Source organism: Entelurus aequoreus, linkage group LG06 (genome assembly GCF_033978785.1).
Source record: "Entelurus aequoreus isolate RoL-2023_Sb linkage group LG06, RoL_Eaeq_v1.1, whole genome shotgun sequence".
Classification (NCBI taxonomy): domain Eukaryota; kingdom Metazoa; phylum Chordata; class Actinopteri; order Syngnathiformes; family Syngnathidae; genus Entelurus; species Entelurus aequoreus.
Window position 1 is genome coordinate 74,422,692 of NC_084736.1, and position 12,320 is coordinate 74,435,011.

A 12,320-nucleotide genomic window follows, 5' to 3' on the forward strand; every position below is an offset into this window, starting at 1 on the left:
ACGCCACATTGCAAAAACTGAAATCTAAGTAAGAAAAAATATCTCAAATAAGGGTGATATTTGCTTATTTTCTGTCTGATAAGAGAATTCTTCTCACTAATGGACGTTGTTTGTAAACTCTCTTTTACGTTATTCAAAGTACTTCAAACGCCACATTGCAAAAACTGAAATCTAAGTAAGAAAAAATATCTCAAATAAGGGTGATATTTGCTTATTTTCTGTCTGATAAGAGAATTCTTCTCACTAAGCACATTTTATGTTAGAGTGTTTTACTTGTTTTAAGTCGGGGGTCACCAACAGTGCCCGCGGGCATCAGGGAGCCCGTAAGGACCAGATGAGTAGCCCGCTGGCCTGTTCTAAAAATAGCTCAAATAGCAGCAGTGAGCTGCCTCTATTTTTTAAATTGTATTTATTTACTAGCAAGCTGGTCTTGCTTTGCCCGACATTTTTAATTCTAAGAGAGACAAAACTCAAATAGAACTTGAAAATCCAAGAAAATATTTTAAAGACTTGGTCTTCACTTGTTTAAATAATTTCATTTATTTTTTTACTTTACTTCTAATAACTTTCAGAAAGACACTTTTAGAGAAAAAAATACAACCTTAAAAATGATTTTAGGATTTTTAAACACATATACCTTTTTTACCTTTTAAATTCCTTCCTCTTCTTTCCTGACAATTTAAATCGATGTTCAAGTAAGTTTATCTTTTTTATTGTAAAGAATAATAAATACATTTTAATTAAATTTTTCATTTTAGCTTCTGTTTTTTTGACGAAGAATATTTGTGAAATATTTCTTCAAACTTATTATGATTAAAATTCAAAAAAAATATTCTGGCAAAGCTAGAAAATCTGTAGAATCAAATGTAAATCTTATTTCAAAGTCTTTTGAATTTCTTTTAAAATTTTTGTTCTGGAAAATCTAGAAGAAATAAAGATTTGTCTTTGTTAGAAATATAGCTTGGTCCAATTTGTTATATATTCTAACAAAGTGCAGATTGGATTTTAAATTATTTAAAACATGTTATCAAAATTCTAAAATTAATCTTAATCAGGAAAAATTACTAATGATTAGGGCTGCAACTAACGATTAATTTGATAATCGATTAATCTGTCGATTATTACTTCGATTAATCGATTAATAATCGGATAAAACAGACAAACTACATTTCTATCCTTTCCAGTATTTTATTGGGAAAAAAACAGCATACTCGCACCATACTTATTTTGATTATTGTTTCTCAGCTGTTTGTACATGTTGCAGTTTATAAATAAAGGTTTATTTAAATTTTTTTTTTTTTTTTTTTTTTTTTTTTTTTTTTTTAAAAGCCTCTGCGCATGCGCATCGCATAGATCCAACGAATCGATGACTAAATTAATCGGCAACTATTTTTATAATCGATTTTAATCGATTAGTTGTTGCAGCCCTACTAATGATATTCCATAAATTATTTTTTAAATTTTTTCAAAAAGATTCGAATTAGCTAGTTTTTCTCTTCTTTTTTTCGGTTGAATTTTGAATTTTAAAGAGTCGAAATTGAAGATAAACTATGTTTCAAAATTTAATTGTCATTTTTTTCGTGTTTTCTCCTCTTTTAAACCGTTCAATGAAGTGTAAATATCATTAATTATTAATAATAACATAGAGTTAAAGGTCAATTGAGCAAATTGGCTATTTCTGGCAATTTATTTAAGTGTGTATCAAACTGGTAGCCCTTCACATTAATCAGTACCCAAGAAGTAGCTCTTGGTTTCAAAAAGTTTGGTGACCCCTGTTGTAAGTGTTTTGGTCCTAAATGATCTCAGTAAGATATTACAGCTTGTTGCTGAGATGTTATGACCTATATTGAGTAAAACATGCTTGAAACTAGAATATCAACTGATGCAAAGCTGTGTCATTAACACTCACAAGTATAAAACTGCTTTTTTAAAGTAATAACTTCTTATTTCAAGCATGAAAAAAAAAATCATGATGCATATCATTATGTCAAGATAATGGCACTAGCATTTATGGAAAATGTAAATGGGTCGTACTTGTATAGCGCTTTTCTACCTTTTTTTAAGGAACTCAAAGTGCTTTGACACTATTTTCTGTGTTAATTTTTTTTTTTTTATAAATGTCTAATGATAATGTCAATGAGGGATTTTTAATCACTGCTATGTTGAAATTGTAACTAATATTGATACTGTTGTTGATAATATTCATTTTTGTTTCACTACTTTTGGTTGTTCTGTGTCGTGTTTGTGTCTCCTCTCAATTGCTCTGTTTATTGCAGTTCTGAGTGTTGCTGGGTCGGGTTTGGTTTTGGAATTGGATTGCATTGTTATGGTATTGCTGTGTATTGTTTTGTTGGACTGATTAATTTGAAAATATTAGTTACAATTTCAAAATAGCAGTGATTAAAAATCCCTCATTGACATTATCATTAGACATTTATAAAAATAAAAATAAATTAACAAGTGTCACAGTGGCTTACACTTGCATCGCATCTCATAAGCTTGACAACACACTGTGTCCAATATTTTCACAAAGATAAAATAAGTCATATTTTTTGGTTCATTTAATAGTTAAAACAAATTTACATTATTGCAATCAGTTGATAAAACATTGTCCTTTACAATTATAAAAGCTTTTTACAAAAATCTACTACTCTGCTTGCATGACAGCGGACTGGGGTAGATCCTGCTGAAATCCTATGTATTGAATGAATAGAGAATCGTTTTGAATCGGGAAAATATCGTTTTTGAATCGAGAATTGCGTTGAATCGGAAAAAATCTATTTAGAATCGAATCGTGACCCCAAGAATCGATATTGAATCGAATCGTGGGACACCCAAAGATTCGCAGCCCTATTATCTGTGTTGGCCCTGCGATGAGGTGGCGACTTTGTCCAGGGTGTACCCCGTCTTCCGCCCGATTGTAGCTGAGATAGGCTCCAGCGCCCCCCGCGACCCCGAAGGGAATAAGCGGTAGAAAATGGATGGATGTACGGGAATTCCCTCCAGAATGTAATACATGAGTTTTGACTGACTAATTGGGTTATATAAGTTGACAAACGAAATATTAACAACAGTAATCTATTTCCACAGACAGCCATGCTCCTGTCTTTGGAGAGGGGAAGAACTATGAGATTGTTAGACCTATTAGACTTCACTCCGTCCAAAGACGACACACAGAGGTAAGCAATTCTATTTTTTAGGCTCTGATTAGTGGTGTAATTTTAGCAGTTATACTTGTCGAGTGAAAAAAAAATTATTCATCCTGAGGCAAATGCAATTTAGAAGACTTATGCAAAAGGCTTGGTTGCTATGATTTTAATGGCAGAATGGGATAATGGACACACCCTGCAGGCACAAGTTAAAAGTAACATGGATGCATGAAACAAAACTTCAGGTGAATCCTGAGAGACACAGTAGATATGGAGTCCTGCTCACCAGAGCTGTGCTCGCAGAATTCTCTGTGCCAACTTTGGAAAACCCCAAATCGATTGTGTATATCTGGGGTAAAGATGAAGTGCCTTGCTGAGAGCTATGTGGTAGGAGTCCAAAAGCAGCTGCAAGGTCCTGGCTGACCAAGTTATGTTTGTTGTATGTTTGCAGTGAGGAAAGACTCAGACTCATGGAGCACAACTTTCAGTTGGCCTCACAGAGGATATACTGTAGTCACGTGGAAGAACGAATACTTCTAAGCTCTCGCTGACACTTGCTACATGGAGAAAGTACGGTTTAAAAAAAAAAAAAACACAGGACAGACATGTCCATCACTATCGCAATCTAAAGTACCGTATTTTCCGCACTATAAGGCGCACCGGATTATAAGGCACACCTTCAATGAATGCCATATTTTAAAACTTTGTTCATATATAAGGCGCACCGCATTATAAGGCGCATAGAATAGACGCTACAGTAGAGGCTGGGGTTACGTTATGCATCCATTAGATGGAGCTGCGCTAAAGGGAATGTCAACAAAGCAGTCAGATGGGTCAGTCAAACTTTATTAATAGATTACAAACCAGCGTTCTGACAACTCTGTTCACTCCCAAAATGAATAAACAGCTGTTTTATTATTTTCCCAGAGGTAAAGTCAGTGACGTGGTGTTTTGTTTATCTTTTAACAACAGCAAGGTATAACATGTAGTGCAACATTTATATCACATAGTGGAGGGGAACTTTTTCCTGATTCAATAAACACGTAAAAAACTGATACTGTTACGGTAAATCAAACGTTAGTGCAATCACAATATAGTAACACTCGAAATAGTGCAGAGTAGGGCTGCAACTAACGATTAATTAGATAATCGATTAATTTGTTGATTACTTCGATTAATCGATTAATAATCGGATAAAAGAGACAAACTACATTTCTATCCTTTCCAGTATTTTATTGAAAAAAACAAGCATACTGGCACCATGTTGTGGACATTGGGGGTGCAGCATACACCAATAATAACACAGAAATGTAACTCATCAGATCAGAACTGAATCAGATATTGTACACGTTTCTGTTGTGAATAATAAAGGATTCATTTTAGGCTGCCTCTGAATAATAGCATGAAATATTCCAGCACCTTCATAACGTTTAGTTATACTAAAGCGTCACTCAAATCTAAATAGATTTATATAGCTTTATCGGCCCGGCTACATTGATCCATTATGAAACCAACCTGAGATATTTCTGTCCGTTACGTTTATTTCCAAATTGGTAACCGTGCGTTTTCTCTCTCAAAATGGAGTCAAATGTGCCGGAGACACATTATCAGCCCCGCGTTGCAACAAAGGCATAACGTTAACGTTACTCACAAAAAAGCTGAACTCATGAATGCTTGTTGCCACTATGGACTTAAAAAGTTACGTACCATGAGTTCCCTTCATCCATGGCTCCAACATGTTTTCTTCTTCAGGTGCTCCTGAAGCAATGTTGTACTTCCGTGCCATTTTGCAGGAAACGGTCTTCTTTGAAGTCTTTAAAGTGAAGTGTTCCCACACTTTTGACGACTTAGGTCGTACACTTTTCTCCATTGAAGCAATAACCTCAAGATGTTTCTCCGCTAAACTATCGGTAGTGTTTTCCTGCGCCATTTTTCAAATGTTTCAAGCAAAGGAGACGGCGTCGTCACGTGAGCTGCACATGACCACATCATTGGCTAGCTTACGCCACCTCATGAGACGTAGCCTCAGCGCCGCCCTGGCGCTGTTTTGTACTGTTTTTGTACTTATTTTGATTATTGTTTCTCAGCTGTAAATGTTGCAGTTTATAAATAAAGGTTTATAAATTAGTTGAGCTCATAGGACTAGATAGTACAATCCCTCAGATTAATCAGCAGTTAGTGTTGAGTGGGGTGTGGGGGGTTAGGGGAAAAAGCTTCACTGGGGTCTTCAGGTGGGCACCCTCCTTCACTGGTGTTTCGTTGATAGGCCCACGACACCTCCGGAGGGCTCAACGGCGACATCTGGCGTCCCAGGTGTGCCCCCCTCTGCCTTTACCCCTAGATGTCATTTAGCAGCCCAGTTTGGGTCCTTTCTCTTGAACCATATCCATCTGCTACTTTGTTCAGCAGCATCCGACAGCGATTTGACAGCCCGCCGGAAGGCCTGACCTCTCAATCCCATTCCTTTGAGGAGCTTGGTTGTGGACGTAGCAACGAAGCCTCTGCACCCGACTTCAACTGGAAGCACTCGGGCACGCCAGCCGCGCTGCTCTGCCTCGGCTGCTATGTCCGCATACCTCAGTTGTTTGCGCTCATATGCTTCACCAACTGCTGCTTCCCATGGTACAGTTAGTTCAACAATGAACACAGTCTTCTGGGAGGTTGACCACAAGACCAGGTCCGGCCTGAAGCTGGTTGTAATGATTTCAGGCGGGAAGATGAGTTTGTGGTCCAAGTCAACCTGCATTTTCCAGTCCCGGGCAGAGTCCAGAAGGGTTGCCTCCACTCTTGCAGATGGTTTTGGTGGGAGTTGTCCTGCTCTTACAAACTGAGTGGTGATTGAGTGACTAGGGATTGGGGGAGGGAGGGCCTTGTTGTTATTTCTCTTTTCCTCCAGGGTGATCGCCAGCTGTCTCAAGACCTGGTTGTGCCTCCAGGTGTAGCGGCCTTGAGACAAACTGATTTTGCAGCCAGTGAGGATGTGACGGAGTGTTGCAGGGGTTTGACAGAGTGCACAAGAAGGATCTTCTCCAAACCATTGGTTTAAGTTCTTGGGTGTGGGAAGAACATCGTAGGTGGCTCTGATGATGAAGCTGATTTGGCTCCCTTCCATTTCCCAAAGATCCTTCCATGTGAGCTTACGATGCTCCAGGTTTTCCCAGCTAGTCCACTGTCCCTGTTTGGACTGTGCCACTGCTGTTGCACATCTGTCTGCCTCCTCTTGTTGTCGAACCTGATCAACCACCAGCTTTCTCCTCTGGGCTGATGTTGCTTTGTGCCATGTGGGTCGACTAGCCCCAAGTCCAAACCCACCTCTTCCGTGCTGCACTTGTCCCACTATGTCTCCATGCCTGAGAGCAGATTTGGCTTGTTGTACGGCCTCAGATGGGATCCATTTCCTCCCGGTTGTCAGTCTGGGAGCAACCGCTCGGATCACCTCATCTTGAGACTCAGTCAGTGTCATGCTCAGCCTCACCTTGGTGCATTTAAACTCCTCCGTGAGGCTAAAGATGGGCAGTTCCAGGGCACCATGACCATATAGGCCGATGTTACTGAGGCACCGTGGAAGGCCAAGCCACTTCTTGATGTATGCACTGACTGTTCTCTCCAGCTTCTCGACTTTGGACATGGGGATCTCATAGACCGTTAGTGGCCACATCAAACGGGGGAGCAATCCAAACTGTAGGCACCACAGTTTCAACTTGCCAGGAAGTAAGGTCTTGTCAATGCGGGCAAGGCCTTTGATGGTTTCTTCCCTCAGCTGATTGCTCTGGTCCGAGTCTTTGAGACTTGCGTTGTACAATCGCCCTAGACTCTTGACTGGCAGCTCTGACACCAACGGAATGGGAGTATCCTCGATGTAGAACCTCTGGTCCGTGAGTTTCCCCTTGACGATAGATATGCTCCTGGACTTGCTGGGTTTAAACTTCATCCGTGCCCATGAAATGTTGGCATGAAGCTTTCCCAGCAGATGTTTAGTGCATGCAATGGTTGAGGTCAAGGTGGTCATGTCGTCCATGTAGGCACGGATGGGAGGTAGACGCTGTCCCCCTTTCAGACGTTCTCCACCCACAACCCATTTGGAAGCTCGAATTATCACTTCCATTGCCATGGTGAAGGCTAGAGGGGAGATGGTACATCCAGCCATTATTCCCACCTCCAGAGATTGCCATGATGTTGTGTATTCTGTTGTTTTGACACAGAATTGCAGATCACGGAAGTGAAAACAAAACAAAAAATTACCCAAAAAAAAGAAAGAAAAAAAAAAAAAAGCCTGCGCGCATGCGCATAGCATAGTTCCAACGAATCGATGACTAAATTAATCGCCAACTATTTTGATAATCGGTTTTAATCGATTAGTTGTTGCAGCCCTAGTGCAGAGCAATAACAATATATCAATAACTCAACGTTGCTCAAACGTTAATGTCACACAACACAACACACAAAATAAACATGTAAAGCTCACTTTATGAAGTTATTCCTCATCCTCGAATTCCTCGAATTCTTCTTCTTCAGTGTCCGAATTAAACAGTTGGGCGACTCAATACGTTATCCAACTAGGGCTGCAACAACTAATCGATTAAATCGATTAAAGTCGATTATTAAAATAGTTGCCGATTAATTTAGTCATCGATTCGTTGGATCTATGCTATGCTATGCGCATGCGCAGAGGTATTTTTTTTGTGTGTTTTTAATTTTTATTTTTTTATTTTTTTTAATAAACCTTTATTTATAAACTGCAACATTTACAAACAGCTGAGAAACAATAATCAAAATAAATATGGTGCCAGTATGCTGTTTTTTCCCCCAATAAAATACTGGATAGGATAGAAATGTAGTTTGTCTCTTTTATCTGATTATTAATCGATTAATCGAAGTAATAATCGACAGATGTATCGATTATCAAATTAATCGTTAGTTGCAGCCCTACATCCAACATGCCCGGCTCCGTCTCGTCGAAGTCGTCATTAATCAAGTCAATGTCGCTGCTGCTCTATTCCCGTGTTCTACTGCGTGACTGATCGTCTTAAGTTTAAACTCTGCGTCGTAAGCGTGTCTCTTAATAGGAGCCATTTTGGGGTCTTCACATAAACAAACAAATGGAAATGAAACGGCACGCCTCGCGCAGTCATATATCCCAGCATGCACCGCGCGCTTCTTCTTCTTCTACGGGGGAAAATGAGGACGGGGGGAAAATGAAGTCGGCGGCTGCTTACCGTAGTTGCGATTGATTGATTGATTGATTGAAACTTTTACCTGTTGGAGGCTCAATATTGGTCCATATATAAGGCACACCGGATTATAAGGCGCACTGTCAGCTTTTGACAAAATTGGAGGTTTTTAGGTGCGCCTTATAGTACGGAAAATACGGTAGTAAGAAAACTCCTCATTGTCAAGGTGGACCCTAAACACCCTAAAGCTCGGTTTATGAAGTCGGGTCTCTAATGGCATTGCTTTATGTATTAAATCACACAACATTGACAGGGACTATAAGGGCTGTGATTGGTCTGATTTTAGAGGGCTTCCAGCTTCTCTGATTTTAGATCAACATTTCCAAAAACACTGTCGTCATTGTTCACTCCTGTAGGGTCAAACAGCAAAAGGAAGCTATAATAGTCCACCAGTGTTGACTCTCCGGAAAGCACAGCACTTAGTGTTCCAGCAGACAATGGCACGGCACACATTCACACCAACGCAGATAAGATCATAGAGGAAAATGTATCAGTGTTGATGATAAAGTGTTTGTAGCAATATAACTTTGCTTTATTTTCTGCAGCACTCCAGGCCAGAGACTCTAAAGTATGCCATGACAGTTGGAGGATTAGACCTTGAAATGCATTTGCAAAAAAACATGTAAGTGCTCAAATCAAGGCACAGCCAAACGTTGGAGGTACTGATGCAATATTTCAATGTGACATTTCAGCGATTTCTCAACCATTATATTAGAGGAGGGCTTTTGTGAAATGTATATGTGATTGATTGATTGATTGATTGAAACTTTTATTAGTTTATTAGTTGCTTGCAGTACAGTCGGCTAGACTACGTGAACGTGTGCACGTGTTCATTACTCGTCAGCCCAATACCCCATTCACACACATACACATTTACACACACATATACACGTTTACACACGCACTAATTGTACCCATGCACACCTCAAATGTTATTGTAGAGGAGCGCTCACATTACATTTGGCTGCGCTGCATGTGTTTGCTGCAGTGCTACACTGTTTCAATGTCCATTTCTCAGATGATACAATTGTTGATGACTGAAGTGCTGATATCAACCAAACCTAACCCCCTCCACATCCTTCCTCCCGGATTGTAAACAATGTAAATAATTCAATGTATATACCGTATTTTTCGGACTATAAGTCGCAGTTTTTTTCATAGTTTGGCCGGGGGTGCGACTTATACTCAGGAGCGACTTATGTGTGAAATTATTAACACATTACCGTAAAATATCAAATAATATTATTTAGCTCATTCACGTAAGAGACTAGACGTATAAGATTTCATGGGATTTAGCGATTAGGAGTGACAGATTGTTTGGTAAATGTATAGCATGTTCTATATGTTATAGTTATTTGAATGACTCTTACCATAATATGTTACGTTAACATACCAGGCACGTTCTCAGTTGGTTATTTATGCCTCATATAACGTACACTTATTAAGCCTGTTGTTCACTATTCTTTATTTATTTTAAATTGCCTTTCAAATGTCTATTCTTGGTGTTGGGTTTCATCAAATACATTTCCCCCAAAAATGCGACTTATACTCCAATGCGACTTATATATGTTTTTTTCCTTCTTTATTATGCATTTTCGGCCGGTGCAACTTATACTCCTGAGCGACTTATACTCCGAAAAATACGGTACTCTGATGATTAACTTGTGTGATGACTGTATTATGCTGATAGTATTTTAGTATTAGTATTAGTATTATTTGTACCATGAATTGATTTACGTAGACCCCGACTTAAACAAGTTGAAAAACTTATTCTGGTGTTACCATTTAGTGGTCAATTGTACGGAATATGTACTGTACTGCGCAATCTACTAATAAAAGTTTCAATCAATCAAAGTTTTGTGCCCCTTGTCCCCCCCAAATCTGCAAAATTAACGGGACATTTTGCAGTTACAGTCCAATCTTAATAATGTGCAAAATGTATGAGAAACAACAACTGGTGTCAATGTTTGACATCATTATGTCAGTAAAACCCACTGTTTAGACAGTTTTTTTCAACATGACTAGTTTCACATCCTTTTTTTTTCTTTCTCAGTATAATTATATCAAACTAGCTCACTGTCAGCACACATTTTTGTCTCATATTACTTCCATAAATTGGGTGGTTATTTATGCATGACACATAGCATTGTAACTGTTTTTGTTTTTTATCATCAGTGACTTAATCACCAAAGACTACACAGAGACTTATTATCAAGAAGATGGAACACCAGCCACCACAGCTCCAAAGGACATTGTAAGTCATTAAGATGTATTGTAGAAAAAAAGCAGTATGCTTGTTGAGTACAAACTGTTTGTAAGTACAAAAATAACAATAGCACATTTTTTCATATTTATGTGTTTATTTATACTTTTCTATTTGCCAGGATCATTGCTACTATCATGGCAAGATTGTGAACGACAGTGAATCGTCAGTTAGCATCAGCACTTGTGATGGACTCAGGTAACCGCATGCTGCCATATGGTAGATAGACTTCATAATTATGTCCTAATGAAAATATCTACGAGATGTGAAAATGACATAAAAAAATGGCAAAATACAAACCTTTGCACGGCAAACTTTTTATCAAAAAATATTTCCCTCTCTTCCACAAAATGTATTTGTCCGGAGCCAAAAAAAAAGAGAATTTTTATTTTACGGTTATGCGTGGGTTCCCTCCGGGTACTCCGGCTTCCTCCCACCTCCAAAGACATGCACCTGGGGATAGGTTGATTGGCAACACTAAATGGTCCCTAGTGTGTGAATGTGAGTGTGAATGTTGTCTGTCTATCTGTGTTGTGCCCTGCGATGAGGTGGCGACTTGTCCAGGGTGTACCCCGCCTTCCGCCCGAATGCAGCTGAGATAGGCTCCAGCACCCCCCGCGACCCCTAAAGAGACAAGCGGTAGAAAATGGATGGATGGATGGATGGGTTAAAACAATACGCGTAAGTGCAGTGTGCATGTAGGCCTTCTTTGAAATAAATCACTACTTTCTAGAAAATGCCTTTCAGCGTGTCTTTAGCAGTAAGTACAAGGGAATCTATCCATGCAGAATTAAACTCAAGTCAAGCCGATTTTATTTTGATAGTGCCAATTCACAGCAGAAGTTACGTCAAGAAACATACACTGAGCAGCAATGTTCCCTCTAAGGTGCGCGCCTGTGCAATTGCGCACTGCTCAAGCATCCTCTGCGCACGGCAAATCTATGCCACGCACAAAATCAAATTAAAAAATAAGCGCATAACAATTTTTTGACACGACACGACAGAGAAAACAGTTTTCGTCATCATTGTTCAAATATTGTAACGTCGCTCGAGACGCTTTGAGGACATGAATTCCATCGATCACTTTACTGAGCAAAACTCTTTATTGTGCCATAAACACATCACCAAAACATTAGTATAAAAAATTATATCTAGCAAAACTGGTCATTTTCTGCAGTACAAACCAGACCAAAACCAACTTTGTTATATCAAGAGCAGCCGCTCGCTCTTTCTCACTTGCGCCAACACATGCACATATGGCACTTAGCCAGTGATGCGTTTACAGCCACACAAAAAGTCAGACAACTCCAACACCACACATAAAGTGTAATTCCAGGTCGTTACACTATGATTTACCAAACAAATGTGTGCTTATTCTAGTGTCATTTATTAGGAATCTTAATTTATAAATATTAATCATGAAATGCTGTTAGTATATTAAATAAATACTAATAAAAATATATTTTTTACAAACAGGAAGTTGCAGGAATGTACACATGATCCCCTGCTTACATCTCATTGTGCAACATGTGAATGTTTTAGTGGGAACTAAATGCAATGTCTGAAAGGGATACACATTATTTCCAAAGCAGGACCTCCACCCAGACAAACAATACAAGTACACAGTTCATGAAAAACAATATTTTTTGTTATTGTCATTGTAAGTGGGCCTAAGCA

At 38.9% G+C, this 12,320-nt stretch overlaps 1 protein-coding gene across 2 annotated transcripts in view; it reads left to right on the plus strand.

The window, feature by feature from the left end:
• adam28 (ADAM metallopeptidase domain 28) overlaps nucleotides 1-12,320 on the plus strand; it is a 52,158-nt gene that overhangs the window by 1,460 nt on the left and 38,378 nt on the right. For both annotated transcript variants that reach the window (XR_009826599.1, XM_062051511.1), the window contains exons 2-5: nucleotides 3,091-3,179; nucleotides 8,926-9,002; nucleotides 10,556-10,634; nucleotides 10,765-10,841. Coding sequence is in view for 1 of the 2 variants with exons in the window: in XM_062051511.1 (XP_061907495.1) it covers nucleotides 3,091-3,179; nucleotides 8,926-9,002; nucleotides 10,556-10,634; nucleotides 10,765-10,841 (322 nt within the window). In the remaining variant the exon portion in view is untranslated. The remainder of the gene's footprint in view (nucleotides 1-3,090; nucleotides 3,180-8,925; nucleotides 9,003-10,555; nucleotides 10,635-10,764; nucleotides 10,842-12,320) is intronic.